At 30.4% G+C, this 19,985-nt stretch overlaps 1 protein-coding gene across 1 annotated transcript; it reads left to right on the top strand.

The window, feature by feature from the left end:
- The first annotated feature begins 1,095 nt into the window (after positions 1-1,095).
- On the top strand, positions 1,096-3,408 carry LOC114367027 (protein TORNADO 2-like). Its single transcript, XM_028324103.1, has 2 exons — positions 1,096-1,668; positions 2,907-3,408. Exons 1-2 carry the CDS (start codon positions 1,171-1,173, stop codon positions 3,216-3,218), a joined length of 810 nt encoding a protein of 269 aa, XP_028179904.1. The 5' UTR covers positions 1,096-1,170; the 3' UTR covers positions 3,219-3,408.
- The last annotated feature ends 16,577 nt before the right edge of the window (positions 3,409-19,985 follow it).

Here is a 19,985-nt window from a genome sequence, read left to right as displayed (position 1 = left end):
CAAACCATAAATTTTATTTATAACAATGGTGTTGTTTTACATCTAATTTTTTAGTTTTTAAAAACAGTAAAGGTATTAAAATATCATTTTTTGACAAAAATATATAATGAAAATGTAAAAAATGAATGTGAACATGCGGACTGAAAGTCTTGATGACATGTGAGAAAAGTCAATTGGATGCAGAGAAAGAGATGAGGAGTCATGACATACAGAACCTTTGTTGACGATGCCCATAGATTGCTGGCAAGCACTTTCTTTCCCTCCTTTTTTCCTTTTTTTTTTGTCTCCGTGTGTACTGTACAAGGTCTCAATTTTCAAAAAGTTGTGCTCCCGAATTGGAGGATTTTACCACACCTCTCAAATATCTTATCTCCTGATAAATTAATTATACGTTGTTATTGTGATTTTATGCAATGAAAGTAGAGAAAGAAAATAATAAAATAACATAATAGATGCCATAGAGATGATAAAAATAATTGCATAATATAAGTAATATAACTATAAACTTTTTTAAGGTTATTAACATTTATATTAGGATCTTATAAACCAATGTCTTTAAAGATTTGATTTAAAAATTAAAAAATATATTTATTATGAGAATTATAGGATTGAATAAAAAAATTATAAATAAATTTTTTTTAGGAGAGATTAAAATATACTAATAATTATTATTGAATAATCTTTTTTTAAAACTAACTATTAGATTGAAATTTTTGAATCATATGTAAAATTTTATATTAATTCAAAATCATTTGTATAAATTAAAATCAACTTAATATAAATATTTTAAAATATACTAAAATATAAATTATTTGATTATCTTTTTATTAATGTTTAATTTTGACAAAATTTTATACAAATAATAGTAGTAATATATTAATATAATTCAAAACAATTTGATTAATAAGAATCATATTTTATATTAAATTATAAACATAATATAATAATTATTAAAATTACTGTTTTATTTTAATTACTTGACGATAATTGTTGCTATTATTATAGCAGCTCTTAGGTATCCAAGGAGAGAGATGAATAAATTTATTTGAGTGGGGTAGGGTATCCAAAATTCACACCTTTTTATGGATTGTCTAACCCTGAGTCACCCACTCCATTTCGTTTTTCATCAAAAACTAGCACCCCTTTCTAAGAAACAAAGCAGTGCTAAAGATGGCAATGAGCAACAATGTGATCGGATGCATAAACTTCGTGGCGGTGATCCTCTCAATCCCAATCATCGGCGCCGGAATCTGGCTTTTAAACGGGGAAGCCGATTCCTGCGTCCAGTTCCTGCAATGGCCCGTCATCATCCTCGGAGTCCTCATCCTCGTCGTGGCCCTCGCAGGTTTCATCGGAGCCTTCTTCAGAGTCTCGTGGCTCCTCATCGTCTACCTCGTTGCCATGCTCGTCCTCGTCATACTCTTAGTGTCTTTGGTCGCTTTTGTTTACATGGTTACTCTTCGGGGACACGGCAACATTGAGCCCAACCGCGCTTACTTGGAGTACCGCATGGATGACTTTTCTGGCTACCTTCGTCGTAGGGTTAGAAGCTCGTTCAAGTGGGACCGCATCAGAAGCTGTCTTAGCCAAACCAACATGTGTGCTGAGCTTAACCAGGGTTATCGAATGGCTCAGGACTTCTTCAACGCGCGTCTAACGCCCATGCAGGTAAACACAAACACTTGTTCGTTTCTAGGAGTTATTATAAGCTTCACTTTGTACCAGTGGTTCCAATATCCTTCACTAAAATTTTAACAAAACTAAGCATTAACATTTGTACCGTTAAAAAAAACACATCTTAATCTCTTTTCAACTTTTTTCTCTAAACCTCTGTATGACTGTGTCAATATCAACTTCTTGGTTACATGCTTAAAGTTAATCTCATTTGTTTGGTTTAGACCTACATTTCTTTCTTTTGTATCTATTTCTCTCACTAAATATCTACCGGTTAGCATAGCAGTGTTCATATTTGTACATGCCATTGTTTTGAAAGAAAATATTTGCTTAAAAGACTTTATGATTTGTGTTTAAAATATAAACTGTTTATTACTCTAATGCTCAAGTTAACCTCAACTGCCATAATCATTGTGAGATCTGAGTTCAGTTTCATGATTTTAGTCTCCTACTTTTTTCTTTATTGTGATGAGGTGATTAGCGTATGAAAATTGAAGAAATGGAACTATATATTAAGGATAAATGTAGCTTACACCCCAAAATGAGTTTATTAATGTGGAAGGAGGAGGAAAATAAGAAGAAAGGAAATGTAAAGAAAATAATAGACGTGATTAAAAAAGAAGAAAGAAACGTAAGAACAAAACGAGGTAGAAATAATAATTAATGGTGAAGAGAAAATAAATTTGTATTTATAAGGGTTGCTAATTGCTATATTCATAACTTCACGCAAGTCCTTGTGTACTCTCACATTTTTACACTTTCAACTTCTAAAAGATACGAAACTGAAGCTCTTTGAATAGGTTACCTTTTTTTATCTTTTCCTTTGGAACACATTCTGGTTCAATGTGAAAAAATATTCTTGAATATCTATTTATTTTATATATATATATATATATATATATATATATATATATATATATATATATACATGTATATATAAAAGAAGAAATTAATTGAAGTGCTAGGCTTCTCCAAACCCTTGTCCAAGAGGGTAAAAATTAGCCTTTAAATCTTGTTACACAAACAGATTTATACGTAAAGCATAAAAACACCAATCTCTGAAAATTAACAATCCTAGGACAAATTATTCTAGAATGTCAGAACTAAGATTTCTTATCAAAAGATAGACAAGACAAAGTTAATAGCTATATTCTTAAACCATTTATTATTCAATTTGTTAAAATTTTTCACCATAGTTTTCACTAATTTTCTTGCTTTGATATCATTTACAGTCAGGGTGCTGCAAGCCACCAACGCAATGTGCGTACACGTTTGTGAATCCAACCTATTGGATTAGTCCCATCAACACAGCAGCGGATATGGATTGCCTGCAATGGAGCAACGACCAAACACAACTTTGCTACAACTGTGACTCGTGCAAGGCAGGTTTATTGGCAAATCTTAGGAAGGAGTGGAGAAGGGCCAATGTGATATTAATCATCACAGTCATTGTTTTAATAATTGTGTATTTGGTAGGGTGTTGTGCCTTTAGGAATGCCAAAACGGAGGACCTCTTCCGCAAATACAAACAAGGCTACACTTGAGAAGCTTAGGGGTTCAATATGTGCTTTTTGATTTTATTAGTAAAGTCTCGTATTGAACAGTTGGTGGTCATGAAATTGGGTCACTGTTTAAATTAATTATCATTAGAGGCTGTGTTTAGAAAAACATTAATGTATGTATGGATTTGTCTCATGCACTTTTTTAAGAAGAAAAAAGATGCTTGGTTTTTTATGGGGAGTGTTGAAGGTTGAAACTTCCATGTAAGGGTTTTGAGAGCTCAGCGTGATTTGTGGACAGCACCGAAAGCTGATTTCTCGACTCACGAGGCAACCAAGGTATGAAAGAACAAGGTTGCTTTAATGGAGGATTTTCGGGGTTCATAGTTGTCCTAGTCTACTACTACCCTTCAAGGGACTTTGGCGCTCCAAAAATGGAAGTGGCTTTTGAAATTCAAACTAAACTGGTGCAGGTACCCAATGGCAAATTATGTGGGGGGGAGTTATTCCATCCATTATTAATTGATTGATGTTTTAACTTCAAAGAAACGTGTATGTTCAAATGTAATTTTCGTAATTTATGATTTCAGTTTTTTTTAATTTAATTGAAATATTTTATTTTTTACTTTTTAAAATTTGTGATTTTAGTCTTATTTTTTTATTAGAGAAATATTATTTTTCATTTTAAAAAAATTTGTAAGGTTTGTTTTATTATTAATTTCAAATGATAATTTATGTATTAGGTAAATATTGACTGAGACATATTTATTTATTATTTATAGGATAATTTTTTTAAAATTATTTAATTGTTAACAAGTTTAATTTATTAAAATACAAAACACATAATTAAGTCTGAAAAAAAAGGACTAAAATTGCAACTTTTTAAAAAAATTGGAGACAAAATATCTTTATTAAAAAATAAAGAAACTATGACGGTTAATTTATTGAAAGAAAATTAGTGATTATGAAAAAGAAAGAGAAAATATTTTAGTAAAGTTGTCTCCTAATAAATGTTAATATTGTCTTGAAACAGAAATACCTATTTTTCTTATTTTATGTGAAAAAATCTTAAATATTAAAATCAATTTTTTTAATTCATAAGAATTAAAGGAGATATTAAAAGATTTATAATACCCGTACATATTATTCAATAAATTAAGTTAAATCTTTTTGAACATCAATCAATTTAGGAAGTTAAATCTTTTTGAACATCAATCAATTTAGGATAGAAGGAGTATATTTACAAAAAAATAAACAGAAAATATCCTTAATAAATTGGTAGAAGTGGATATATGAGTTTTAAACCAGCTTACGGTCCATTTAACTCTTGAATCGGAATATCGATATTGAAACGCATGTGTATATAGCCCCGTTTGTTGAATCTGCAAGTTAAATGAGATTTATCTGCGAGTTAATAGTCTAGTCCGCAGACAAATTATTTTAAAATGATATTTATTATTTTATAGTTTTATATTTTAATTTACATAAGATTATTTGATGTGCTGTTAGGATTAAGTATTTGAATTTTTACTGCTTCATGTTTAATACTACTAGTATTGACCTCTTTCTTGATAATTGAATATTTATAATTTTTTATGTAAAAACTTAAACATATTCAATTTTTTATGTTTTATTAGCTTACTGACAAATTAGATGAAGTTTAATTTAAAAATTTTCTATTTCATTAACTCATATATGTTTTCTTATATATATATATATATATATATTATCTTATACTTTTTTAAATTTAGCTTAATTATAAATTTTATCATCAAACTTTTTATATTTCACAAATTTTATAATCCAAATTTTTATATTTATTTCATTTTATCATTACTTTGGTAATTAAAGATCTCGTTTTGTTTTACTTTAAACTTTTTTCTTTACATGTCAGTGGTGGTAAAATACGTAAGAAAATAAAATTTAGAAAATAAAATTTGAATGATAACATTATGAAAATAAAACCTGAATGGTAAAATTTATAAAATAATGAAAATTGGATGATAAGATTTATAATTAAGCTTTTAAGTTCTTATTTTAAAAAAAAATAATATTTCTAAGTGTTCAATCATTTTTATTATATTTGTAATTTTTTTATATTATTTTATTAATAGACCCGGAAACTAGTGACTAGGTCTAACAATTCTCCCGTAGGGACGGGGATGAAAAACCTGTCGCAAACATGGACGGGACTATGCTCTCTCCGTCCTGCACGGCCTCCGTATCTCCGCGTATATAAAATTTTACTTATATATCCTCATAACTTATAATATGTATAACATAAATATAAGGATTAATATAGTATTTTACTAGTAACAAAATACAAAATAAAATTATAAGTAATATCTCACAAGCCACAAAGATACAAACATTATCCAAACCCTAAAACGTCCCATTAAACATTTAGACTTCGTTCCTTGACTTCATTCTTTACCTTTGTTCATTTTTCATTCTTTCACCTTCGTTCTTTCTTTATCGTTTCACACTGATTTTACTTCTTCGTTTTTTCACGATTCGTTTTAACCTTAGAATTAAACCTTAAATTTATTATTGTTGAAAAATTGAGATAAAACAAAAAAAATATATATTTTTTTTTATAATTTTTGACATTTTTTAATATAAAGCGGGATCCCCGCAGGGAGTCGGGAAACGGGGACGGGGTACCACGGGGAGCGGGGTAAGATTCGGGGACGGGGAGCGGGGGCCCGCCCCACGTGGGTGCCATGCCTAAACCAGTCCTCCATCTAATTAATAGGCCAACCCAATCTTTTCCATTTAAAATGCAGATTAAAACTGATTAAGCTAAACGAAACCAAGACTCATATACCTAGATACCCACGTATCAAAATTGAAGCAATTGTTTTTTGTACTCTTCAAATTGTTTCCTACACTTTCTGTATTGTTTTTGGAATGATCATTCCAAAAACAATTTGGGGAGTGTAGAATAAAAACGCCAGAAATTGGTATCGGTTGGGGCCACTTGGGTCTCGTACAGTTTTGGGTTGCTATAAGAAGTTGTGTCCATATTGTTTTTAAAAGTCTGAAACATAATGGACATGGTTAAATTGAGTTAGACATTCATGTTACAAAAGAATAATGGGAATTTCTTTGTGCACCCAGATTTTTCTTGTACACCAAATACTTTTTTCATTTTTTCCAAAATTACCATTGCTAATAAACGGATTCGAAATCTGTAAGAGACTTACTTGTAATCCATATACGGATTGACAATTCGTATGTACAGATTACAGATTTTTTTTAAAATTTTTTTTTCAAAAAATGTTTTACAAATTAATTTAAAATTAATGGCCCATGTAGGATTCTAATATGTGACTTTCATATTATTAACATGACACTCTAACCAATTGAGCTAATAAGTTAACTATGTTATAAAATAATTAATGTCACTATGTATAATACTAAAATTTCTAATGTATATTTAATGCATATGTAAATCTACATAATAAATTTTGTAACAATTAATTTTGATTTAATAATTAATTTGTTTTCATAAAGATAGGTTTCATAAAAATTTATATATGTAAAAAAATTAATTATTAGATCAAATTAATTTTCACAAAATTTATTATGTAAATTTATATGTGCATTAAATATACATTAGAAATTTTAGTATTATATATAGCGACATTAATTATTTTACAACATAAATTTGTATACGGATTATAAGTAAGCCTCTTACAGATTACAAATCCATAAGCTTACTCTTACGGATTATGAATCCGTTTATTAATAGGGATAATTTTAGAAAAAATGAAAAAATGTTGGGTGTACAAGAGAAATACTGGGTGCAGAAAGGAATTTCCGAGAATAGTATCTACAATATTTTTCCAATAAGTATTGGGCTTAGCTGGGATCCTTTAAACCCATCAAGTTATAACATGTGGATCCGCAGATGAGGGAATCCCCTTAATTGTCGGTGGCAATTTGGGCCATTGGGTTTCCACTTTCCAGCCTCATGTAATAGCCTTCCAATAGATGTAGCAAAAAGGACTAATGTCTCAAGAAATAGTGAATTGCTGTTTAAATAATTAAGTTCTTATTAAGAAAGATGTTCGTATAATGTTTGATTTCCTTTTGAAAAAAGATTAACCTTTTTAGGAGAGAATATTGTACGAAATAAAATTAGAACACATAGTCAACCAATAAATGTCACATCACATGAAAAGTAGCATCTAAGGTTGGTTCTTTAAATGGTTAGAAAATTTGCTACTTTTTTTTTGTGTCCTTAGAAAATTTGCTGCCCTGAGATGATTTCATTCGTGACCCGAATACAAATATGCCACTAATGAAAAAAATATGTAGTAGTTGTGTCAGGCATCATGATTGGTGGGGCGAGGGCTAAAATTTCAAAAGGCCTTGTACCGTACTATTACACTACTACATAGGCTAGTACATTTCGAACTTTCACCTATTTTGGGTGAATTAACGTGGAAAAAACAAAAAAAAAAAAGATAAAAAGTAATCATAAATATAATAAGTGATGTTATTAAAATAGACACATGCTACTACTATCAAATATTTTTCTTATCATTCACAAAGTCTCTCACAGTCTCAAAGGAGGACTGCTCACACTTCAAGCATGTCACACATCACAATTAATGGAGTTATAATTTCAAAACCCCTACACTGCACTGTGTATTACGAACTCTCAATTTCAAAGTACTGTGCTATCTGTAAAATACAAAAAGCCTCAACTCACATAAGATGAAACATAATATGATGAGAGGGACGTATAACATGATGTTTGGTTAGCTTCTTTCTAATAAGCCTCAACTCATTATTTGTGAAAGAAAAAACTTCATATCGTTGTAAGTTTTATTTAATCAAGAAGGTTGAGTTGTTGATTGGAGAAAGAAGAAAGATATTGTAAATTTAAATTTCTCTCATTAACATTATAAAAAAATTAACTATTAACATTTGATCCATTCATAATTTTGAAATTCTTAAGAGTCCATGACAAGCTAAATCAAACCCAAAAAATGGGCAAAATTTGAGAGTCAAGTGAAGCATAAATTATTAGTACTCGGGCATTGATCCGTGATTCTGACAAATAAGCATGAGAATTCCCACCCACTCTGCGCGTGTCAGATAGAGTCACCGCTTGGCCATTGATCCAATGCACACAAGATACCTTTACACATCACCACACTGCCCTAGCAAACAAAGTCCAAATTATATGGATTGGAAGTTGGAACAAAACAACACAAACTAAAACATCCCTCATTCAAGTCTACCCCGACCCCATTTCATTCCCATGCCACCGCATTACAAATTCAATTATTTAGCTCCGTATAGAGATGGTAAATTAAGCTTTAAAAATCTATAAATGATACTAATTACAGTACTTGTTAGGGTATGAGGATAGTTAGTTACACGGACCAAGACAATTTCCAAATTTGAAGACCCCTTCCATCAAGGGGCCCTTTCAGAATTCAAGCGTGTCTCCTTGAGTGGTTGGGCGTTAGTGCCCTAGAAGAAACCCTAGCATAGGTGGTCCTGCATATCGCATTTATGGTGGCTGTCTCGCTTGCACGCTTGGTACACTACTAATGCATAGAAATTAATGGAATATTAAGTTAGCACCACTAAGCAAAATGTGTTAAGAAGAATATGATAACCAAATGTTTTAGAAGTGATTTATACTTAGAATTTTAGTTAAGGTATGGAATTCGACCTTGATTTTAACAGAGAATTATAACAGAAGTTATTAATGAGTATATTGTTAATATTTATCTTGTGACAAATGCTAACCAATATTTATCTAATAAATATTGGTTAAAAAATTTTAAAAAAAATATTTTTTTTGGAATACACTAAATTATGTTGTTTGAGTTTTTTTTTTGTATTTTTCTATAATTTTTAAAATAAATACTTATTTTTTAATTTATTAATTAATATTTTAATGATACTGATTAACAAAACATTTATCTTATTTGTAAGAGTATTTATGAGTCAGGCAAATAAGTTTGTTACCTTTTGAGATGAGTCAAATATTTTAGTCCATGCATACTTAATTCATTCATTCAAGAGCTTGACTTTTTCCGGTAAAATAGTCCATGGGTCGTGAACTAACTCAGTTCTGCTTAATCACATGCTTTTGATGTCTGTCTTTAGTGCATTGAACCATGAGAGCATTATAAAGCAAATATAATAGGAACCAGATATTAGACAATGACCAAATTTGAGTTCCATCGGACTGCTTAACCCAAAATTATCCAGCAATGTTATTATTAAAACGACCCATGTTATTAGGGGCAATTATTGAATCAATCCTAATAACATTACTATTTATACGTGTCATTACTATTTATAATTTAATAGGAAAGATTGCAAATGATAGAATGTGTGAAATAGCGTTAATAAACTTGAATTTTATGGAAGCCTCTGCCAGTTTACGGGTAAATGTGTCAGTTTGTGGCTCTACAGAATAGGGGTATATCAGTGCACACTTAGAATTTTGCTTGGTGCCTAACCAAAAATTCGTTCATAAAATAAGGATTGGCTTTCAGTTACACACAATATTTTGGTTTATATATCATTGCACTAATTGGAATTTTGCTTTGTGCTTAATCCAAAATAAGGAGTATTATATTAATTATAGAAGAATCTTCAACAACTCCCTGATTTTGAGCTCGAATTAGATTTGTTCTTCAACCATTTGAAAAGTGGAAATGATCATGGAGATTTTAATTTTAACTCTGATACCGCCACAAAAGAAAAACTAGCAAGGGAATCCTCTTATAGTCTTACTGCTAGTTTTATGCCTAAAAGCATGTGGAAGTGAGGCCGAGATTTTGAAGTGAAAAAAATCAATTTTACCTAACAAAAACTAAAACATTTATATATATTCTATTAAAATCAAGTTTGAATACAATCAAAATCGTTTCTTATTGTTCCTACCATAAACCAAACTCACTTGAGTGTATTTTGAAGTGTGGTTCAGTGACTGAACCCCGAAAGGAATCTGAGTACCATGAACTAATTAATTAAGTATCAATGCTGAAGTACACACACGGCAATAAAAAAATCATTCATTCAATGAGGGAGTTGACTTTTAGACATGACCTAACTTGCTTCTTCTATTTCACGTTAACGTTGCATTAGGTTAGAATAATTATGGGATGACTTTGTGCCACTTCTTAATTGTTAATACTTCAGAGAAGCGACTCTATCGTAGCCTTAGAAGGCACCTTCGACAAACATATATATCCAACTGCAATAGACATTATACTTTTGGGCTATATACATTAATTTTCTTTAGAAAGTGATAGGTGTCCAAGTAATAAAATCTCGAAATTTTGAGTGTCGAATTCTACAGGAATTTTGTGTTGTACTTATCTTGGATACTTTTCAATTTATAAATGAAGAATTAATAGAGAAAGGGATAGAAGAAAGAATAGAAAAGGATTAAAGGAAGTAATAAAAAGCAAGAGAATTAAAGCAGAATAATTAAAAAAGGAAATTCAATTAAATGCGAATGTCAAGACCTAACATACCTTGTTTGCCTAGAACGTATGAATTTCTGGTTTTTTATTTATCAATTAAAGTTGATCTATTTTACCCACATCTATCCATTTACTTACTCCTGGTGTCTCACGACGACAAACTTATTATATTTACTTATCTCCCAAATGCCTTTGAAAAGACTCAATAAATAAAAAGCATGAAGAATAAATTTTAGATGTTTGCTATGGGCATAAAGTTACCATTATATGTCTAGCAATGATTTTCATATGATATCTTTTCTTTATTGATCCATTAAAAGTTATCCTCTCCCGAACATCTAACCTTTAAAACTAATGTCTGCATCTTGACTTTAAATCATATTAGCAGTTACCCTCTCATGAGCTTCTAACCCCCAAAAGAATGTAAAAATAAGAATGCAAGATAAAATAGAAAAGATAATAAAATAGAAAAACCTAGAAAGGAATCATTTTGCATTGATAAATCTAAAGTACATCATACATCGCTTGGCTTTTTAGGCCTGTCAAATCCTAACTAGGGGATTAACCACCCATGGCCATGAAGGCTTTACAATAAGAGGGAGAAAGAAAGAATGGATACAAAAGAGATAATATAGTAGGAGTTCTGAAGTTTTAGGTAGTAGTGAGAATGCTTTGAGACTCGGTGTGTCGTTTTCCTTGGACTGACTTTTTATTTATAGCTGCTGAAGTGGGCTTTGAACATTCGTAGGCTCACTCAGTGTGACCTCCCTCGATCAACGCGTGTTGCTTCTGTTGGATCACGCGCTTAGCGGGCTCCTCTCGCTTAGTGCGCTTTGTTTTGTTGGATCGCCCTCTTAGTGCATGATGTGCGCTTAGCGGGTTTTGTTTTCTGTTGTGTGCGCTGAGCGCGAGTTCTGACTCTCGTGCTTAACGCCTCGCTTAGTGCCTATGTCTTCTGGCTCGCTTAGCGTGAGTTGCGCGTTAAGCGAAATGCTAGGCTGGGTCAGTTCTGATTTCTTCTTTTTTTCTTCGTTATTTTCCACTTTTTGCTTATAATACCTTTAGTTTTTATATTTGCAGCCAAAATTCAACGAAATATTAATTCTTTAACATTTAAGTGTAAATATCTGTTAAATAATTATTTTATAGATACTTTTACTTCATTTTCTATTATTAAAGTATAATTATTTAGCAATTATCAGAAAGTAAGGATACTTTTTGGGTTTCATGATAGATATATCTTTATATTACAAGTTGAAGGAATGCCCTGATAATGTAGACATTGAAAGTGTCACATGTTTGCCTCAGTAATTACAAGATATTCAGATGATGTATATGTATTCCATCCAGACCATATGCACCAACAAAACATGTAATGTTTATAGGCATTACCTATATATTTTCTTTGTTGATGTCTGTGCTTCAGATACTACCAAAGTGTGACACATTATTTCTCAAAAGTATTATATTTTATTAGTACTAATCGAGGAATTTTAGATAGAGCAAATAGAATAGTCCCTATAGTAGAAAATAATGTGGTTGCTAGCTATCAATTAATGTTTCTCAAAGCAAATAATGGAGTTGGGCAAGGTCATCATCTGTCTGCACTCCTCTTTCCCTTAAAACCCTCCCAATCAAAAGAAAATCAGTAGTGACAGTGAGGATAACCAAAGTTCGACCTGTTCTATAGTTCCTTCTTTTTTATGTATTAAATAAAAATAAATAGATTCTCTTAAAGTGCTTAATTAGTTCAAATTTGTGACTTTGAGGTTCTTAATTTTTAAACATTAGATAGAAATAGAAGACAGCCATATAGGTCCACCAGAAATGAACACATGCAGCCTCAATTATATATATATATATATATATATATATATATAATCAAATTACTTGAACTAATAAATTCTTATTATTTAGAAGTTATTCGTTCATTTAGTTTAATATAATTAAGATTTAATGTTATATAATCACTTAAAAATTTATATAAATTTTTTAAAAGTTATATAATATTTTAACATTAAATTTTAATCTTTTTGTGTATGATTATACTGTTTATATTTAATCTTTTTCAAATATAAACATTAATACATTATCATATGAGATGGTCTTTCCACTTTCTCTTCACCAAGAGATATTTTGTTCAGTGCAAAGTGAAATTTGCGTTTCCACCCAAAAATAAAAAGAAGTGAAATTTGTGATTTGCGAGCCCATCCCCCAACAATCGTGAGCGTGTACGCGAGGGCATATAACTAACTATATATAGAATTAGTAGAAAGGACAACGAAGCCTTCTTGCCTCACAACATAACAATTCACACGTGACAACTTTTTGGGTAATTAATTAGTTTTGGAATCATATATGAAATGTTTCTGTTTGTTCTTTTTTAATCATCATCTGATTCATCTATAATAATGAATTTATAGTCTAGTATGTACAGTTAGAATGTGCGTGTGTATTTTAAGATTTGAACACAACCACTTATAGTCTAATATAATATGATTTAGATATTTTCATTAGGATTTTTTTTTAATTTAAGATGATAATATAAATAAATGAGCTCATATATTTAAAAAATTAACAGTACTTACTTTTCACTAAACAAATCGATAAAAAAATATTTTAATTTGGAAATATATCTAAATTAAATTATATAGGTAATACCAACATTGTCACTTTCTAAGAAAACGTATTTTAGAATTATTTTTAACAAAAAATAGGGTCCCATTTTATTCAGTTCCGATGTCCTCTTGTGTTTATTGGGGCATTGGTAATGGCTAAGTGCAAACGCATCATGATATCTTTTGTTTATTCTATTTTATTGTATTTATCATTTAAAGTAATCATTTTGATAAATTATTAAGAATCTATTTCAATATTTAAGTGAAATATTAATATTCACATTATTAAAACAACTAAATATATCATGTCTATCGAGAAGGGAAAAGTGTCGAGTGAATAACCAACAATTTTCCTTCCCAATTTAAGCCACTATTTTAAGAGGTTTTTTAAAATTAAATACAAGCTTACATTGACACTCTCAAAAGTAGTAAAGTTTATTTAATCCAAATTTAAGCCTCTCTTTGGGATCATCTCTACACTCTAATCGAGTCTTCAACTCTCACCATTGTTGCTTACATTTGGAACTTGCTCATCCTTTGCCATCATCGTCCTCAACATCTCAATTGGATAGGTTCTTCAACTCATCAAATCACTCAACCCATGCATATTTGTCTCGCACAACTTGAATTTTTCATTTGTGTTCATTGTTATCGAATTGCCGCTTTTGAAAGTAGAAGTGGTATGGATAAATAACGTAGTCGAGATGGAGCAAAGAGGAAAAAAAAAAAAGAACAAAGTAATTGATCTTTGTGATAGTTGTTTTTATTATTAGGTAAACTCAATACATACTCTTAACGCATTTATACTAAAAAAAAATAAGTGTTATATATATATATATATTGAAAGTAACAACTATAAATATAAAAAGGGGATAAAAGTTGTACAATCGGCATGGTGTGCATGGGAGTGTCGGCATGAAAGAGGCTTTGTTTTGCTTTAGCTATCATATATATCTTCATCCTATTTTAAAAGTTAGTATATTAGTGACGTCATGGCTTAAGCAATTTGATTAAGTGGGACCACCATCACCTGAAGCTACGGAAAAACAGGTTTTTATGACTCTCTCTTTCAATGAAGGGTGAACATTTGATGAGCATTCAATGATAAAGAGAAATGCAATTCCTATTCCCATTCCCGTATGATACATTTAAATTGTTTTTCTCTCAAAGAAAAAAGGGGGAAAAGAAACAAAGCAGAATTTACACTTTAGAGGGATTTATACATAAGTTATGTAAAGTTGGGGAACATTTAGGGAGAAAGGTTCGGGTTATGAGCCAGTCATCAAAAGAAAGAAGCTAATCTACACTAGAAAAAGTAGAAGGAGGTGAGTTAGATGCATATATATATCTAGCCACCACACTTTCGCAATCTAATAATGTGCTCTTACATGGCAGCCACCATGCACCCGCTAAAAACAATAAATAAATAAATTGCGTGAGACTATTCGGTGTATAAGCCACTTTAGATGCCCAGATAAAGTGAAATAAATGCTTTAAATAATTTGTTGCTTATGTTTTGTGGCGCATTATGAATGAATATTTCTTTGTTCTGAATAAACTTTTTTCTTGTGATACTATAATAAGAAATATTTTTAAGCAGGTAACTGATTCAAGGATCAGTAAAGAATCTGTCTTGAACGAATAGCTTTTTTCAGAGTGAACTCGAGTTTTGATCAGAAAAGTCCTACTCTGATAAATAGTAACCATATTAAGCTGCAACACGCCGGCCATTTTCTTACGTACGGGGGTTATCGAAATGACATAGAGAGGTATGTATGACTGCATATATGTTTATTTGTGTTGTAGGTACACTAGGGATGATGACTGCATATTGCGTGTAAGCCTAATATAAACAATCTCAATTTTTTATGGACAAGGATTTTTTTTAATTTTTCCCGTAAATTTCTAAAAGTCAGTCACCTTATCTTCCCTTCGTTTTCAAATATTTAAATATGGCCATGGACAATGCATAGTTGAAGAGGATACTAATGAATGGTAAGAATCACACCGTAAAACTAGAAAACAACCAAAGATACAGAGTACTTTGAAATAAGATAGTGCTAATGTACACGATTAATGGAAGAAATATTTATAGATTACCCTGTATGTTGCTTAATACAATTGAACCATTACACAACATCAACATTGAAAATACATATAAAGCTTAAGCTTCTCAATTTCCAGCACACTAGCAACTTTCCATCACAAAGCTTTTTTTTAATTTTTATCACATAATTAGCTAACGTCAATGACGAATTGAAATGAAATAGGATGAAAACTTTGATCACACGGAAGAAACTTTTTGTAAAGAGGCTCACCTAATTCAAGATGATACCCTTTTTTCTATTATTGGTGTGGGAGTCCTTTTCATAAGGTTTGTCTCGTATTAACTTAATTAGTGGGACGAAAAATGTGAACTGACATGTGTGATGTAACAACCCCAGTCCTGGGACGTTTTTAGTTAGGATCTCCTCAGTAACATTAACATGCATGGCTCTGTTGCTTGCCGTCTTTCCTAACTGTGTTTGATTTTTCCTCCTTCGACGTTTAAGTTGATTTCTTCCATTCACCTTAACATTGACTAATTTATTTCACATCTCATGCTGTAGATAACCCAAAGGCCAAAATCACAAGTCTTGCGGGATCATTTCTCTTTCCCCCGTGAATAAATAATCATGCATTATAGTCAAACTCTACATAAATATAAATTAAAAAGTTACTCTTCTTTCTTTTTTTTAACCTCTTAGTCAAATCAACCCCACCTGTTGAAATGAAGTGCAAGCTGATTAGAATTTCTTTTTAGTTTTTCTTTTGCACTTAAAATTACATCAGACTTTGATCATCTTTAATAATTAAAATTATAGCTGATAAAACATATGCAATATGCACAAAATTTTTTTTAAAAGAAAATAGATAAAAACATCACGTATAGGGACAACAGGCAGCTATAAAATTGACCCCTTCAAAAATAAAGATAACATATGTTATAAACTGTACTAATAATTAATGATTTTAAAAATTATTTTATATACTTAATTTTAACATAATCCTCTGTACCTAACTTTTGATTAAAAAATACGAATATAATTTATCTTGTAAAATGTATTTTTTTTATAAAATAAAAAGTCACACTTGCTAAAGAATATGTTATGCAATCAAAGAGGTATAGGAAATTTATACTTGCTAAAGAATATGTTATGCAATCAAAGAGGTATAGGAAATTTATACTAAGTTATGACTAACCACATAAGTAAATTTGACACCATATTTTAACTTAAAACTTTAAAATTTAGGTTTATGGGTATTTTTGTCCCTTATATGATTCTCAATCTTCTTATTCTTACATGATGTGGGACTTCACTTCACACTTGTACTCCAACAATTTTTCTCTCAAATATAAGTCTCATCCACATGATAGTCTTTCTCTTGAGCGAAAATTATTTTCATCCGTATTTTTAAGGTGATCATTAGAGCCCATATGCTCTATATTTGCATTGCCGCTCCACCTGGACCCACCACTATAGATTCATACGTCAAGAATTCATTGCCGTTATTTTATTTGTTTTTGTAGATCACTAAGTCGAATTATTGACTCTGATAATAATTGTTGTACAATCAAAGAAAATAAATATTAAAAAATTTATATTAATAGATTATAAGCAATCACATAAATAAATTTAATAATATTTTAATTCAAAATCTTAAGATTTAAATTTGTGAATGATTCTTTTATATAATTCCCAACTTTCTGATTCATATATAATATAAGACTTTACCTTCTAGTTATATTTCAATAATAATAATAATACTAATAAATGACCCTTTCCTTAGCGAGGGCACGGGAATGTTGTAGCGTACAGTACTACGTAAGTAGCGATGCGTTGGACGGTTCTGAGCTCATTACCTGGAAGATTCTCTTGCCGCGTGTCACTCTCTTTCACCCCATAACCACAAGTTCATCCTCAAACTTTTGCCCCGGTACACGTCAAGCCACGGGTCATGCACCAACACCCTTCTCTAACATCTAAATCATCGTCTTTCTTCTTCCCACAAAGAATTAAAATATTAGTCTCCTAATTAAAAAAAATAAATGGACCATCCACGTGTTGTAAACGGACCATCAAAGAATCTACACATGTAACACCTTCTGGGGTATGCTGGGTTACCTAAAACAAAAGTTACCTTCTTCCTTACTTTAGTTTCTTCTTTTGGACTCGTTGTTATCACTTTGTGTGAATCAAACATATTCCCCGGCTATTCACTTTCCTTTAGTATTCTAAATTATAGTTAGTGAAGCATACACATTCTTCACATTATGAGCCGTAATTAAGATAGTTTCTACTATTCACCTAAACATGTTTCAAATGTTTTAAGAAACTATTGATTTTAACGCAGGTTTCTTTTGTTGTAAAAAAAGACATGAAAAGCAAAGCAATTAAGTAATGTCAAGAGAAGAAGTAGGTCAGAGGATAATTTCCGGGCAGATGGTAACTAGAAAATAGAAATGAAAATAAGAAAGAGTGAAACACGGAAGTAGAAAAAAGTAACGTGTTGAACAGGCATTTCTCCACATTAAACGTGTGACGGCAGCGGGCACGTGAGCGAAAAAGCATAGCAAAGTCGGTCTAAAAGCAATAAAGTTAAAAACGCGCTTACAAAATTAAAATAATAAAACATTAGACGGTAAAATATCTTTCATTAAAAGAAAAAATGGAAAAGAAAAGAAAAACGAACCCTATGACAAGACACTTAACGACCTTCACTTCTTCGGGTAGATTGGGAAATGCAATTTTCATTTTATAAAAAAATAGGAGTCCAAGATAAAAATGTTGTATTTTTTACAAAAATGATGCATAAATCATTACTGTAATCAAGCTAAAGCTAAATTATTTAGATATTATTTAAGTTTAATTTTTAGTAGAAATAATTTTTTATTATACTTTATTTATATTGTGATCAAACTCAAAATTAGGTAAAGTGTTTTTTTCGAAAGAATGAAAGTAAACAAAGATATTATTATATAAGAAAATACTTTTTCTTTTTTTTAGTAACTAAGAAAATACTTACATTTACCTTAGAATGTTAATTTCAAAATATAAAGATTAATCAAAATATTTTTGTATTTAAATATTTTTTACATTTTTTAAACTATAAAATATTTAATTAAGTTTGTTAAATGCTTTTAATATTACTTTCAAACACTAATCAACAAAAACTTGAATGTTGATATTAGTTAAATTATTTTGTAATAAAACTACTCACCTGCTTTTGCTTAGAATTTGAACTCTATATAAAAATATTTTTAAGGCTATATTTTCTTGTTTTATTTACGAAAGAAAACATTGATAGAATCAATTTTCCTGTAATCTAATAATTTTAAAATTTTTTGGAACAACATATAAGTTAAAATGTTTTTCTGAAGAAAATGATGACAACTGCACATTGTTACGTTAAAAAAATAAAATATAACTCACAGTCGAGTTTAACTAGTTGAGATCAAATGTCAGTGAGTGTGACTAGTTGTAGCTAACAACAATTAGTACTTCAATTTTATGAAATCATCTTCCTTGGTCAGAAAGTTCTGAGGAATCCTTTTTTTAAAAAAATAAATTAGGAGAATCTAAAATCTTGAACTCCAAGAAACATTAACTAAATAATCAATTCACAACAACTTCCACAAAATTATAGGCATTCTCCATAAGGAAACACAACAACTTCCATAAGGAAATTATAGACCAATCAAAGCTTGTCTCTGATCGTGATTAGTTTCTTTCTCTTTTGAAGAGGGTGACAATTGTTTTCCCAATTAAGGAGGTTTAGTAGAAATGCATAACTAGTTCAGTCAGAGTTGGATCCTCAACTCTGAGGAAAAATCACGTTTAGAATGTTCCCAACAACAAATTGCCAAGCTAAGAAAGTTACCAACAAGTGACTCTAAACTGTTCTGTTTAGGACAAACCCATGTAAGTTTTGACTAGGGCATTAAATTTATACCGTTATTAGTGAAAAGTAAGATAAAACAATTTAAAAGCATTTTAATAGGGATTTTTCTTAAGAACCTTTTTTCAATATATTTATCATTATTATTACTAAAAAGTTTTTTAAGTCGGAGGTTGGATTCTAAAGAACAACTTCCAAGAATTATCTTTTTTCCAAAAATAATATTTTTTAATGCTTCTCTCTAACTATTTTTTTTTCTTTTTTACTATGTAAGAAAATTATAGAATTTAAATTAAATTCTACCACTAAAATAAAAAGAAAATGTCTTCCATATCTTATGTGATATGATGAGGAAAAAATAATCAGTTCTTCCACTGAATATGCTATGAGCCCTTTGATTTCACCAATCTGAAATCTACCCCATAATTGGGGGAAGATCAAGAGATCACAGCCGTGCAATGAAGCACAATATAAGCCGTTGGATCAAAATGTAAGGAACCGCCCATAGAATAATCGATTTTGTTTTTATATTGAGGCGACCAATTCTCTATTTTCGAGAGCCAATACGACTTCGCTTTTCACAAAGACCAAAGAATGATTTACACGTGTCCATGATGACCAATCCACCCCATATAAGCCGGCTGCGGCAGGCCCCACCGTATTGAAATTTATAAGCTTATATTACCTTGCCCACCACCAGCATTCACCGCCACTAGACACAGGTTACATTTACATTGGGAAATTTCTCTTTCAAAATTAAACAAGATGAAAAAAAAATAATGGAGAAA

This window comes from Glycine soja, chromosome 9 (assembly GCF_004193775.1).
Source record: "Glycine soja cultivar W05 chromosome 9, ASM419377v2, whole genome shotgun sequence".
In the NCBI taxonomy this organism is placed as follows: Eukaryota; Viridiplantae; Streptophyta; class Magnoliopsida; order Fabales; family Fabaceae; genus Glycine; species Glycine soja.
Note: the sequence above shows the minus strand (reverse complement) of the source record. Positions and strands in the feature narration are given on the sequence as shown.